Source organism: Astatotilapia calliptera, chromosome 19 (assembly GCF_964374335.1).
Source record: "Astatotilapia calliptera chromosome 19, fAstCal68.1, whole genome shotgun sequence".
NCBI classification, from domain to species: Eukaryota; Metazoa; Chordata; class Actinopteri; order Cichliformes; family Cichlidae; genus Astatotilapia; species Astatotilapia calliptera.
Window position 1 is genome coordinate 29,784,482 of NC_137440.1, and position 15,104 is coordinate 29,799,585.

At 42.9% G+C, this 15,104-nt stretch overlaps 1 protein-coding gene across 1 annotated transcript in view; it reads right to left on the minus strand.

The window, feature by feature from the left end:
- kif26ab (kinesin family member 26Ab) overlaps nt 1–15,104 on the minus strand; it is a 68,557-nt gene that overhangs the window by 39,003 nt on the left and 14,450 nt on the right. Inside the window, exon 3 of the mRNA XM_026151646.2 lies at nt 5,246–5,716. Within this exon, the coding sequence (XP_026007431.2) occupies nt 5,246–5,716 (471 nt within the window). The remainder of the gene's footprint in view (nt 1–5,245; nt 5,717–15,104) is intronic.

A 15,104-nucleotide genomic window follows, 5' to 3' on the forward strand; every position in this document is an offset into this window, starting at 1 on the left:
TACCTGGTGATATCCTCATGCGCGACGCGATCGCGAAAACAGCAAACAAGTAACACCACGCCGTTGTTGTTCACAGGACAGCAAGAGTAAACGATCGGGAGACCCTTGTCGTCGTTATCGTTCCACTCGCACGGTTTATTTCACCGAATTCAGCGTTTTTGCTCCACAACTAAAGCGAGCAGTTTGCTCTGTGCACCAACATGGAGTCGAGTCAACCAGCGCCACCTCTGGCCAAGTGCCACAGCCTACAGCCAGATCAACTGGTGACACACATCTGCAGCACGTTTGAATTCGTGTCATGCACATTTGTACCTTTCAATTGTGTCTGTTTGTGCGTCATGCAAATAAACCTTTGAAATGATATCATGTATTTATTATCAGCCTACATTTGTACAAAATGCCAAATGACATACACATAAGAATCACCATCCTGATATCAATACTTTTGCCCATACGAAAAATGTCGTGAACACACTAATATTTCACCAGTGTTGTAACATCACATGTCGTTAGCGTAGTCTGTCTGTGTCTTCCCTCTGCAAACAAACATGTTAGAGTTGGTTGTGATATACAGTCTGCATAAGTGTGGTCAATCTAATAAACATTTATAAGGAGATGGCAGTTACTGTGAATGTACAGCAGTTACACAGTGATTAGTAATAAACAGTCAGACAATGACCCTGACAATCTCATTCAATCTTGCAGATTGCACCTTCTGTGGAAAGTGGTACCACACGGTGTGTGTGGACTTCCCCTGTGCAGAAGGCGACTACAAATGTTGTGGGTGCTAAATAAACAGAAACAAATGATCCCTGTTGTCTTTGCTTACTGATTGTTTGTAGTGTTGACAATCCACATTGCTGGCATTGCATGTTTCAACATATTTGTGGGTAGATTTAGATGCACCACGTGTGAGTGCAGCCACTCAGCCTTTACTCAATGTGATCATAGCAGCAGGTGCAGATGTGTGTCACAAGTTAATCTAGTGGTAGGCTATGGTACTTGGCCACAGGTGGCAGCAGTGGACTGACCTGCATTGGGGACTGGTCCAGCTGCTATGTGGTAGTCAGTAGATGGGCTCCACATTGGGGATTATATGCAAGTTTTGGGGACTGTTTATTGCTGATCACTGTGTGACTGCTGTACATTCAGCGTAGCTGCCATCCCCTTACGGATCGTTATGGGATTGACCACACTTATGCAGACTGTATATCACATCCAACTCTGAAATGTGCGTTTGCAGAGGGGGGACACAGGCAGACTATGCTGGCGACATGTGAGTTACAACACTGGTGAAATATTGGTGTGTCATATATTTGTTCACGACATTTTTCTTATGGGCAAAAGTATTGATATCAGGATGGTGATTCTTATGTGTATGTCATTTGGCATTTTGTACAAATGTAGGCTGATAATAAATACATGATATCATTTCAAAGGTTTATTTGCATGACGCACAAACAGACACAATTGAAAGGTACAAATGTGCATGACACGAATTCAAACGTGGTGCAGATGTGTGTCACAGGTTGATCTGGCTGTAGGCTGTGGCACTTGGCCAGAGGTGGCGCTGGTTGACTCGACTCCATGTTAGTGCACAAAGTAAACAGCACGCTGTAGTTGTGAAGCAAAAACGCTGAATTCGGAGAAATAAACCGTGCGAGGGGAACGATAACGACGACAAGAGTCTCCCGATCGTTTACTCTTGCTGTCCTGTGAACAACATCGGCGTGGTGTTACTTGTTTGCTGTTTTCGCGATCGCGTCGCGCATGAGGATATCACCAGGTAAACTCGCCACATTTTTAAACATTTTGTTGTTCAACAGCATCAAGACTGACGGAGTGTGTTTGAGACAACCTCACAAGTGTCACAGATGACACATTTGGCGTTTTTTTGCTGGTTTGTCGGTAGGAGCTACTGAAACGCAAGACTGCCACACATCTGTTCGACCAACGCCAGTTGATCTAAACGCCAGTTGATCTGGAACACCGGCAAGCCTGCCGCTAGGACCTGCAAGGAGGAGAGGAGGATGACAGCAAAAAAGAAGAACCTGGATATAAGAAAGTATTTTTCAAAGAAACCTGTAAGTCACTTAAAGTCAAGCTCACTCATAAAATGTGTCCGTCACAATAACGTTACAGGCTATGCTTTGGCCCACATCAGTCTAAAACTGTATGTAACCACGAATAACGTGTTTTGGAAACTAACTGCACAACATGCAGCACTATTAGTTCTCTCAGTCTCAGAGCAGCATTTCTAATTTTGATTGAAAGTGTCAGAGAAAACAGCAGCCTCAAGTAAGCCAGGATATTAGTTTACAGAGGCTGTTAAAATGATATGTCTAAAGTTAAAATGTTGGTGACACAATAATTTCATCCTAATGGTCCTGACATATTCATAGGGTTAATTTTTTTAGACAAAATATCATGAGATAGTCAGGATTTTGCAAATATTCCACCCTGTAGTGCAGTTTGCACAAATTGTTTTAAAAACTCACTCACCCTACAAACATTACTGATGAGTCAAGATCTGCACAAAGTGACAGAAACACTGAAGCAGCTCCACATTTTATTCTTATTGTCATGTATGTCCTATTTGTCAGGTGATAGAAAGTAATGGTGACACAAGATCACAGGTGAAATTGGATGATGACTTGTTGGTTCATTAGTGTATTTGAAGCACATGTGTGACTGCATGTATGTGGAATGTCTCACTGTTATTGATCAGGTGACAGAGGCAGCTCTGCCATGTTGTAGCTCAGAGGTGAAGAGGCGAGGTCACAGGTGACTGACTGATGATTTGGTGCTATAGATGAACTAGTATTTATTATCATGACAACTGTTAGGCTGCTGATGTAAATTGATTCATTAGTGTATATTTGACAAAGAATCTGAATTGACATGTCTCACTTTTTATATGGCACGAATCAATTTTATCAGGTGGCAATATGTCCTAGTGCAGTCAGAGGGGAAGAGCCAGGGCCAAAGGTGAGGCACATCACGCACTTAATAATAATTTTAATCTGAGGATAAAACGCAGGTACTGAGGCTGAAAGAAGCTTCAGTGCTCTCAGAAGACTAAAAACATGGCTACGGTCAACAGTGACTCAAATGAGATTAAACAATGCTGCTGTGTGTCCACCAGGAGACACTGGACAGTATAGATGTAAAACCAATATGCCAGCAGTTTATCTCAGTTAACGAGAGGAGAAGGCATGTGTTTGGCTCCTTCACATAGTCCACATTGAGTTGTTGTGTGGGACATGTCTGTTGTTCGTGTCTGTTGCTGTAACAGTAGTTCATGTTTAGAATAAAACATCCCAGCTCACTGATTTGATCGGGGCAATAGTGCCTAAAATGTTGCATAATTTTGCTGAGAGATCTTGTACTTTGTGGTAATCTTAGATGAGTAGTTTTATGGACAAAAACCAGCAGGTCATTCAGTGTTCCCTTAGTGCTAATGTATCAGAGATGTTGGTGCACTATAACTGAACTAATGTTGTTAAGTCCTTAAAGTCATATTCTTTTATTGTCATGACTGTATTTGAAGCTATTTTTATGTTTGTATGATACCTGATTTATATGAAATATGCCTGAAGTGAACTAAACTCTAAAATACTTAGTCAGTCATTTGTTTAATAGTAATTTAACATTATATAATTCACATATAAAACTATGAATTGTGATTTTAAATGGTTTAAAAGCATGCAGAATAGGATATGTAGGCAAGTATATTTCTCCTTTTTTATCAAGAAGCAAAGACAAAAAGGAAACAAAAAAGAAACAGGGCAGGGTTCGATGGTTGAATCATCTGTCCCCACCAATGCCAAAACCAAATCTACGCCCTTGGTTTGGATATGTGGTGAGAGGGAAACATGAAGATGAAACCAGGAGATGTCCTTACTGAATCATCAGAGTTGTGATGGAGAAACAGGTTTATCTTTTAGGTGACATGAATGAGTTGAAGGGAAGTTATGATCTGTTTCTGAGAGACAAATAACACCAGGATCCCTTTCTATGTAGCTGACAGCTGGTAACTGTGCAGGGGCGGATCTAGCAAAGTTTTGCCAGGGGGCCAGGTAGGGCATTAACAGGGAGAGGGGGGCACAAAGAAATACTTTCTTATTCTCATTTAAAATAATAATCTGAATCTTACAACCAAAGTTTTTACCTGATGTAAAACGTATAGAAATCGTATATATACCAACAAGACTGTACATCACTGTCACAACAGCGTTTGTTTTCATTCAAAGGCTTTATGGATTTTCCTGTAATACCTGGTGGGCCGGTCTCTAATCAAAATGCCCGGGCCGATTTTTTGTCCCAGTCCAGCCCTGTGCACGACACGCAGTAAATTAATCTGAGAAGGTGCATTAAAAAATAAATGGCCGGGCCAGCGGTGCGCATCGCAAATTAGCTCGCATAGACACATTAGTTGTACTGGTTCTTAATGACGGTATCTTAGCTAACAACCCCAACTACCAGATTCAACTTGTAATTGGCTAAAAATCACTTAGCCTACTGGTGAGAGGGACGTTGCTAGCTCTCAGTTTTTTCAAGCGATGTTGAAATTTCCACATTCCGACACTTCAAATGCTTCAGGAGCTCTCCGCTCAGCGCAGTAACTGTTAATATAGAGCATTATTAAATTTATTGCTAATGCAATTATATGGCACATTGACTTCTGAGGAAATTTTAGATAGCACTTGTCATCAAAAAGGTTGCCTACCCCTGGACTAGATGATGTTAGCACATGCTGTATGCTTTGTACACTGAACCCGCCTGGTGTAGAATGTCACAGAGGTTTGTCACTTAGGTTGTCATCACAGAAAGATGCCCTCGTATTGCTTACCACAAAATACCTGGCAACGTGCACATAGAAACCTCAGCATTTACCTTTTAAGGTAAAGCTCCTGAAACTGTTTTGTTTGCTGCATGTCTTCCATGCATAAACAAAACAGATTAAAGCGCTGATTAGCTAAAACGAGAGAGGAGCTATGGTGACGCTGTGTTGTGATAATTTAAAATGCCCTTGAGGAAGAGGTCAGGAGTTTAGTGTTCAGATGACCTCTGACATTAGATCGCTCAGGCTCTGTGACTTCTGAGAAATAAGAGGTCAGCGCTCCAGTTCTACGACACAAATTTCCCACAGGGCTTCATCTCTTCTAACGGTATGTACTATTTCTAAAGTTGCTTTTAAATGCTAGTTGCATGAGGAAGAAAAAAGGTCAAAGTGAACACATACCAACTTGGGTTGAGGGAGAAAGTTGTTGACCCTGGATATGCTCCACATGCCCTCGAGGTACTGCTGGGCTTGGATTGTGACGGTGCTCAGAGATCCAGGGAGCTGCCCTCCTGCCACTGTCACCTGGACACTGGTCTTTGGCCCTGAAGTGCTAGCTGCGTTCTGGGACCAGCTTGGTACCCCATGGCGCTCCCCTACTGGCAGGACAGAGTGGGGAGAGGGCTGACTTTTCGAGACTTGTTTTGTTTGGATGCTGGAGGACGACACAGTGAATCTAGAAGGCTGTGGTATAAAAGATGTTTTGGGCAAGGCAGCCATGTTGGAGCTGAAGGCCAAGACAGGAGCATGGAGTGTCTGCAAGGCCTCCTGCCTCAGTTGGTGGAGAGGTGTAGAGCAAACTTGGCAGCATCCAGGTTCATGATTCCCAGGAGTTTGGAGCTGCTCGAACAGGAAGGTTGCATACCCGGGGTCCTGCAGAGAAAAACAAGAAATGCACTTTAGCTCAAAGCACAGCATTCGGAACAGAAACACTTTGAAGGAAACATGTTTTTTCCAAAGCATAACCACATTACAATTTTTTGTATATATGTATTTACTGTGGTGTCAGTGGTCTGCTAGCAATGTGGTCCCTGACTGCCCTCTGAGACCCTTACTGAGCTTTTGCCGACTCCCTCTCTTGGATGATTGTTTGTTCTTAGTGGCCTCAGTGCAGAGGGCTACGGTAGAGGTGTGTTTTCAGTACCATTTGTTTGTTTCTCTGTCAGCGAGATTAGGGCTACACAAATACTACCAGGCTGAATTTCCTGAGACTTGATGAACAGACACAGCATGGGGAAAGGAAGAACCCATTAAATTGTGCTGCTTATCCAAATCACCTTTAAAACTGCAAGATAAGGCATCAACCTTTGGTGGAGGATTACACCCTCTGCAAGTTCCCTTCTAGTTTAGATGCGCAGCCTGCATGCAACTTAAAACTGCTGATCCCCCCCCCCAAAATAAATCAGACATGAAGTAGAGTTTGCAGAAATTAGTGCTAAACTGAGAAATTAGTTAACATTTTCTACTTGTTAAAGACTTGTTAGATGCATGAAATAATGCATCAGCTCTACGCACTTTCACATTCTTGATTCTCAACATGAATTCAAAGTCAAATATTTGAATTCTGAAGTTTATACTTGTCCCAGAGAAAGTATTTGTTAACACGTTGGCCTGAAAAATAAAGACATTATCCCTGCAGCACTCTACAATGCTCAGAGGGGTTAGCCGAGCATCCCACAGAGACATTCCTCGCATTAAAAAAGCACAAGTGAAATGTGGCTGCTATTTACTTTTTGCAGTTTTAAAAGAGAACACCACACAGACTTCAGCTTATTACTGCTTTTAGCGATGGTGTCCAGTAGAGCTTTGTCCTCTCACTTCCTCTCTAAGAAGGCTTCCTAGGGTTTCCATCGCTGTTTGCAAGAACTAACAAAAGTATAAAACAGCCTTGGGGACTCTGCGCCTAAAGCTATAAAATTTACATATAATAAGTGTCCCATTGTGAAAACATATGACAACCTACTCTCTGGGAAGCTGGAAGCATATAGACCTATCATAAGTAAAGGCATAGGAGGGGAAAGAATATAACTTTCTGTCTGTTTTAGTGAAACTAACCTTCACAGAAATATACACACACACCTACACACACAGAACTAGAGAGAGTCTCTTAAGAGGCATAAAGAGGCACTATAGGATTCTGCCCAGAGGAGTAGTGGCCTAAGACAGAAGCTCACAGCCCCTACATAAATGTTTATGAGACCTTTGCTCCTTAGAACCTCCGAGGTGATCAGGAGGAGTGAAGCTGCGGGGAAACAACAATCCGCTGCTCTAATGCAGTGCCACTTAATACAGCTAACCCAAGATGGGCCCAGAGACCAAAGAGGCAGGCAGAGGGACTCTAAATCTCCTCCCTATGAAAGCCACTCAATACACAGACTTTTAGATTACCTTTCCCTGCAAACAGCATTAATAGTATGATCACGCAACGTTCCAAGGCAACCTTCTGCAGCCTTACAAATAAAAACAGACTCTTTTCTGCCATATATTTCCTCTCATCTCATAAAGACACAAAAAGCAATATAGTTTAAGTCATGCTCAATCTATTCTTTGCTTTATTCTTTACCTAAAGCACAATCATGCAAGAGAACCATTCTGGTTAATGATCTGCTATATTGGCTGCTTACTTTGCACATGGACAAATGTGGGCAGGACACAAGCACAACTAAGAAATGCAGTCAGAATGTAGAAAATCCCATAAATCCGACTCTAAATGAGAACTCTGGGGTGACAACTGTCTATGGTTGATCAGCTGTCTATCAAATGGCTGTTGTACATCCCAATGAGAAAAGGATTTAAATGTGAGAAGCTTAAGATATATGAAATAGGATAGAGCTTTAAAAATGATATCTAATGCTCTTTGATCCTGACACGTGAACAATCCCGGCTGTTATGCTCAGACAGGATATTTATGCACAAGACAGGACAGTTCTGCTGAAATAAGATCAAACGGTCTACGACAAATTGGAGTGAAATATGAAAGCACCGCTGGCTGCCGTTTCCACAGTCTAGTCTGGGTTCATGTATACGCTTCTTAGACAGGAAATTGAACCAAAGTCATAACAAACCAACTCCACCCCTTAACCCTTTTACCTTTCGACCACTCCTTACCCACCTCAGGGTGCTGGTACATCGAAGAAATCAACACCACCCCCTACCCATCTCTCTCTCTCAGCGTGCATTGTTAGGTGTTGATTTAGGGGAGCTAATAAAAGGACACACAAAGCTGAGCACATCTGCTATTCAGTTAGGATTCTGGAGGTTAGAGAGCAGGCTTCTCCTGTAAAGCTGTCTGTAAGCTTTACGTATGCTCGTTGGAGTGAATAAAGGGTCAGGGCCAGAAGGCTTATGAGGTTGATGATGATGGGTATATGGAAGAGAATGATGTGGGTAGGTGGAAACACAAGGACAAATCCATATTTATGTGGTACATATTTCACACACAGATCAGAATTCAGGTTTGGATGTAAAAATATCTCAAGTCAGCTGAAAAGTGGCCATAGTTAGGCATCGAAATATTTCACCTACAGGTTTGTACCTTCACATTTAAGCAGTGTGAGAGCTTGTGGATAAGGATATCAGAGAAAACATGAAATGTATGATACATGAGCGCACCCACCCCCAAAGCCATATTGTTTCTTTTATTATCCATTTGATCTATTACTGACGGGTGCAACTGGCAGCGAGGAGTAGCGCTGCTGCAGAGAAGTCTGCAACGCTCTGCATCAACACAACTCAAACGCTCAAATCATTCTGGTTGGAGAAGAGGCATGGAAGCTACTTTGGGGCTGTTACCTCTTGGCCATTGTTACTGTGGGAGACGGTTTTGGTTTTTCAACCCAAGGCCTGTCCACTGAAAAATTAAGCAGCACAAGCAAGGATAAAAAGACAGTGAGGAGTGGGAGGAGGTAGGCCAGGGTTGCGGCCCTTGCCCGGAGGCTTGTGGGTGGCTGTGTTGGTTTACTGCCTGACAGCATGGATCTTTATTAAACTCTGGGGACAGATGCTGCAGCCTTATTATGGAAAGGAGCTGTGGTGAGCACACTAGAGAGAAGCCCTGCTTGTGGATTCAACCTTTCACAGCCCTTAGAGACATAAGTTTGTCTTTGTCCCTCACACTAACTGTGATGAAAAGCAGGGTAGCAGCAGCAGGAGCGATGAGCCACCCGGCTGACTAGCTCTCTGGGTTGATGGAGAGTGTCATCACAGACATCCCATGCCCAGAGGCTGATGGAAACAAGCTCAGCCGTAACCACTTATGGATGAGGCGACAGGGAGAAAGATGTGCATGATTTCACTCCTGTGTGTCCTCAGGGTAGAAGCAGAACTGGTCAAAGTCACACATAGGTTTTTCCTCAAATCACACCTCATTTACCTTGCCTTGTCAGAGCGCCTTCACTCTAACCAGACAAAGGAAAACTGCCATCTAACAGTTTCCGCATTCGGTCTCTGATGTGCTTCTCATGTGGAGCGCTGAGGCCAGATATTGCAGGCTGACTCAAATCAAGGGAAGGTCACAGTGATTTGAAATGCATGAGGCCCCTCGCTAGCCGAGACACTTTTAGGCACGCTCCATTGAAAGTAAAATACTCTGGGAAACTATATTTTCTATTCCAGTTGAGCTCAACAGATATTTCCCAGACATAAAAGCGCCCCGTGACCCTCTGCAGCTCCAGCAGAATAAAAACAAAGCAAAATTGTACCAACATGTATCGATGACGGAAAAAATAAAGTGGAAAGTTCTGACATTCGACAGCCAGCTGCCGGTCAGCTCATATCTGAACAGTTTTAGAGCTGCCAGCACTCGGTGGCATTCTGCTGTCGGTGATTTGCTTTAATACTCGTAACATCTGTGAAGTCATTCACTACTCCTAAGTCCTTTGTGTGCTCACCTCAAGCATCCATTAAACTGAAAGACCTGCCAGGTTAACTCTTAAATTCAGTTTAAGATTTCTACCTTGTTCTTTCAGGTTTTTATTTTATTATCCTGTGAACACTGGAAGCATTCCTAAATACGAGTCAGTACAATGTCGTGCTGCTTTATATCTGTCCTCTCACCGGCACCAGTCCTATTTACACATCACAATTCTTAAGTACTTCCTACTGACTTTCTTGTAAAATCAAGACCACACAGCAGCTGCCAAATCTAATGCCCTTTCAACTCCTGACTTTCCCTTCCTCTCCTGCTCTGTAAGGATGTGACAGAGCCACGTCTGTTTACCCAGCCTGAGATAGTGTTGACCTAAACCACACATGGCCTCCTGAAACAGATTGCCCCCCCAATAAACCGCAGGAGCCCACTTCAGATCCCAGGTTGAGGACGAGAGCTTCCACCAAGCCCACTTTCCCACAGGTAGCACGGCTAAATCTGACAGCCATGTCGGAGAAAAACGAGCACAGCTGCTGGCCTTGCCCCGAGTGAGCACTGGGCATTAAGGCAGATTACATTCCCAGGATAAAAGCAACCACAGTGGTGTAATCCCTTTCTCGCCCTCCCCTCCGCTCCTTCTCAACTATCCCCACCACCTCCACTTCTACGACTCTACTCACATCCCCTGAAGGAGCGGAGACCCGGAAGGCCAGCGACTCTGATTAGATATCAGGTAGAGCTTTTAGTGCCACAGCATATCTAGGATACAGACCATTAAATTTAACCACTGCCTGCTCGGAGGCAGAGAAGACAATGACTCAGGATGTCACACTAGCATGCTATTTAACTCTGTGGGAACGCCTTTGGTAGAACACAAAATGGGACGGTTCAACAAATCACATCAAACAGATGTTTGTCCCCGTCTGCTGACTCGACAAGATTAAACAAACCTGTAATAAGGCTTTTCCCCCAAACAAGGCAACAGTATCTCCAGCAACAAAAGTACACTGTCATTACCTACCTGATAATACCACCTCAGACACACACACAAAAAGCATACACCAATACAGTAATGAAGTCATTCATCCTCTGTGGCTGTGTGAAAAACTCTGAATGCTTCATTTTTCAGCCGCTCTTCTGGGATTTTATTGGAGCACAATAGGATTCCATGAAATGATGATGAAATATCTCTGGTGGATCTCCAGCATTTCTCATGCGAAATCTGGCTTTTGTCTAAGCGCGGCTACATTTAGGCACATATCTCATTATCTGAGTTTAAGCTTTTTGTGAGAGATGCGGTTACAAAATCGATTCTGCTCTTGCCTTTCCGAAGCCGGGGTCTCACTGCTCCTCTTTCTCTTTGCCTCCTACTCTCGTGGGATTATCCCATATTTTAAGCTGAATAACTTCTATAAATCACAAGAACGCCTTGTGGTTTTATTAATGTAAAATGCCAAAGGAATGAATACCAATTAAGATATCTTGTAAGTCCGGGATTATTCATGTTCTAAATTACGATCTTTTAAACGTGATGTTGCAAAAAGTCGTTTCATTCTTGTATTCTACTGAGAAAAAAAAGATAGCTTTACATAATTCTCCAGCTATCATGATGAAAAACTGCTTATAACAATGCCAAAAACAAAATTACAATGAACAAATGTCTCCCTATTGATATAAAACAGATTACCTTGTTTTGAAAAGTGCATCCAATTTTTGATCTTCAGTGCAGCCAAAATTTCCTGTATTGCACATCTGTTCAAGAAGAGCTTATGTGAGGAAGAGGCTGATGTCAGTCTGCCTGCCCTGTGTGATTTAATCCTTTCCTGCCTTGAACCGTCAGTGCACTGCTAACAGAAAATGCAAATAGGCTTTCCCCCTTAGTGACACTTTCAGCACCACCTGTCCACAATATCACAGAGATAGACTCTTTGATGAACGGACCCAAGATGGCAAATAATCTGCCACTGGAACGAGCACACAAGATAGCCTATAAAATGCAGTTTTTTGAGATCGTGGAGGTCTGGGTGGATTTCTTCCTTTGCTTGGGGATTACTCGGAGCACGTTACAGCTCATTGTACACTAGATCGCATCCGACAGATTCTCTGTCATCCAGAAAACCAGATGTCGCTGTCAATCAGTAATAAAAAGGACCACACATTGATCCAGAGGTTAAAAACAGATAGAGTGAGATGTAATCATTCATGACTGTGTGTTCCAAACCACCCTGTAACCATTAATGATGCCATATAATGATATGTCACTCCTCCATATGTTCGTCCCATTTATAGACGTGTAATATCATAAAAGGTTCACTAACCCCGTCTTTACATATGAAGGAGAAATGGGTGAAAACCGTCCGTTGATGTGTGTGTGTGTGTGTGTCTATATTTGCTGCCCCTTGTGTGTCTCTTTACACCACACCCATCCATCACTCCAGCCTTTCGCCACTTGGCCAGTTAATTACCTTTTCCTGTTCACTCACGCACATAAAGAAAACAAGCCCCTTTCAGACTGTTTGGACAGACTTCATTCTCCCTCGCCGCCCCCTTTCCAACATCTTTTTCTTCCTCTCTCCTCTGTGGACACAGGGCAGCCTTCACTGTCCAAGATCCGTCAAGCTTTCATCAGCTTTGGCCAGGGTCAGAGTGCCGGGGAGGGTCAAACTGAATTCAGCAGCGCTGCAGTGAGAGACTTTAACAGGTCTCCATAAGACATCCGGTAGTGAACGATCACTGCTTAAACTCAGCGGCAACTGATTTGAGTGCTGAGTGCACAGACAGAACAACATCGACCTCTGAAGGTTTCACATTCGTGGAAAAAGTATTTTTCAATTTAGCAGGATAAAACATTATATTTCTCACTCCCCTGCCCAGTGCTACAGCAGAGGCTGTCTGGCGGCGGCGGCGGCAGCAGGGCTGCTTGCTATGCTGTCCTCGCCAGAGACGCAGTGAATTGTGTTTACGTATACCTGCACAAGCCATTGTGCACTTCTAATTAAAATGGCTGATTTTTTTGGCTCAGAGATGCTCTCAAGGTAGTTCCTCTTTTCCCCCAACCAGACTTGCCAAAATGAGTGTGTAATGAAAAATTCAACAGGCAAGCTGTAAAGGCAGAAGCCAGGTGTTGCTGTAAACTGCAGGTGAAAGCAAGGACAGAAGGGAGGAAGGTGAGATTAGAGGGAGGGGAAGAGGGTTAAAATAGTCTGGCAGCTACACAGAGTGCAGGGATAATGAAAAGTATATAAAAGTATATAAAAAAGGAAAATGCATAGGAAGGAATATCCCACTGCCTCCAATAGCAAATCTTTGTTTTATATACTGAATACACTTATACACTGTATAATCGATGCTTATCTGCTTTATATTTAATTCTTGTAACTAAGATGTTGAGAAAAATGCTAAAAGGCCCACATTATCCAGTAGCTTACAGCATGAGGCATATAACTCTTATACATTTAAAAAAGAGTGGAAATCTGAATTTATTCCATGCATTTGTAAAGTCCTCAACAGTGTGCAGGTCTGAACTTGTAATCAGTATTCCTAACGGTCCACTAAAGCTCGTTGTAAGATCTATTTTTGTCCAAGTACCTACTCTAAACTCTCACCACAGAGCACATGATCCTGATACAATAGTTCTCTCCAACAGTCCAAACCGCTACTTCACTTGTACTTCACTTCAAAATGCTTTTTTTTCTAAACATTTTTTCAGTCTAAACGCAGCGATGACAGCCACCTGCTTCTCCTCTGTCTGAACTGTCACACCAAGAGAGCTGCAGTCGCTGCAGTTATGTTGTACGGGGGGAACATTTTCATTTCGACTGGAAAACGAGCACTCCCAGGTCCCCGCAGTTTATTTAGAGAGAAAAACAAACCTCTGCTAAAAGCTCACGGCAACTAATCTCCATCGGAGGGGTAAAGTGTGACAGCAGTGAACAGCCAGACGCGTGGAGTGCGCATATGAGTAGTTAATTATCAAAGAAAAAATGCAAAGGGAGTTGCTCATGCTCAAACAGAAGTAATTGCACACAGCATTTGATCAACATCCTCCAGATCGCATAATGGAAAAACTCTGGGACTAAACATCAACAACATAATTAAAATTAATCATTTTCAGATCAACATTTAAGTAGTTTTTTCATGCCAAGCAGCCCATTTAGAATGCATGAGGTATAACATATGGATCTCTGCACCTCATCTTATGTCCTCATTGCAATAGTTCGTCCCTCCTCTTTGGAGAAAATGCAAAGCTATACATACTCCTAGTGATATAAAAAGAAAGTGACGGGGAGTGATGACAAGGTGAAATGTTGAGCATCCTCCAACAATAATTCTGCCCACTTTCCCCTTAGAACGGACTGTACAGTAATTATGCTGGCAAGCTGCCATGTGGATAATTATTATTCATTTTTCCGTTCCTGAGTGTTTGTGAGTTTCGGTCTCCCTCCCCCTCTCTGTCTCCTCATAGACGGACTCTGTATCTTTGTATTGAGCCACAGTAACTGGTTACTGATGAGCGTGGCACTTTTGCATTTGGCAGATATCTAAATTCTCAGCCAGTGCAGGATTATGTGAGCAACAGGCTAACCGATTAACATCACAAATGTGCAGGGAGTATAAAAAGAGCTAAAGGTGAGGCCGACATTTTTGCCTCGCTGAAGAACAAATCCTGAGCCAAGGTGAGCAGTGCTAAGCATTCCTGTCCCATCCGCTCCCAGTCTGCAGAGCATTATCTCAGAGAGTGACACGCTTTGTGTTTTCACGAAACTGCTGTGTGTCGGCAGAACAATGGAGCAGCAGAGATGCGAGAGGCGGAATCAGTCTGGCGCAACAGCCTCGTGTAGGTATGGCACAGAGAGAGAGGGGGGGAATACTAATTTATCATGAAAGATGTCATTACCATGCCAATGACTTCTCAGAGAGCACAATCATCGCTAATAATAGAAATTTAAACATCAGCGCAGGGCTTTCAGACAGGAAGTGGTGTGTTAATGGGAAACTGATGTGTGTTTATGAGAACTAGACACCAAACTAGACATTGGTGAGAGCACTGATAGAAGAAAACACAAAGATAAGCACTAACCAGTATCTGTTTTGTTTTGTTGTTTTTTTTGGGGGGGGGGGGTTCTTGCTAATTGAGATGTCTAGACACATTCAGTTGAATCGCAGCAAGATAAGGAGGTAGGCGGAACTATCTCGGAGGAGCGTAGCACATACTAATCCACTTATTGAGTCTGAAGGATTTTCATTCACAAGCCTCGAAAATGCTTAGCTTATCAAAATTCTTTCACATGCACATTTTGCCACTTTGTTTTTCAGGAACAATAGCATCCTGCAAATGGCCTTATGGCCTACAACACTAAGCTACTCCGGCAGCTTCACTTAATATTAAAATGA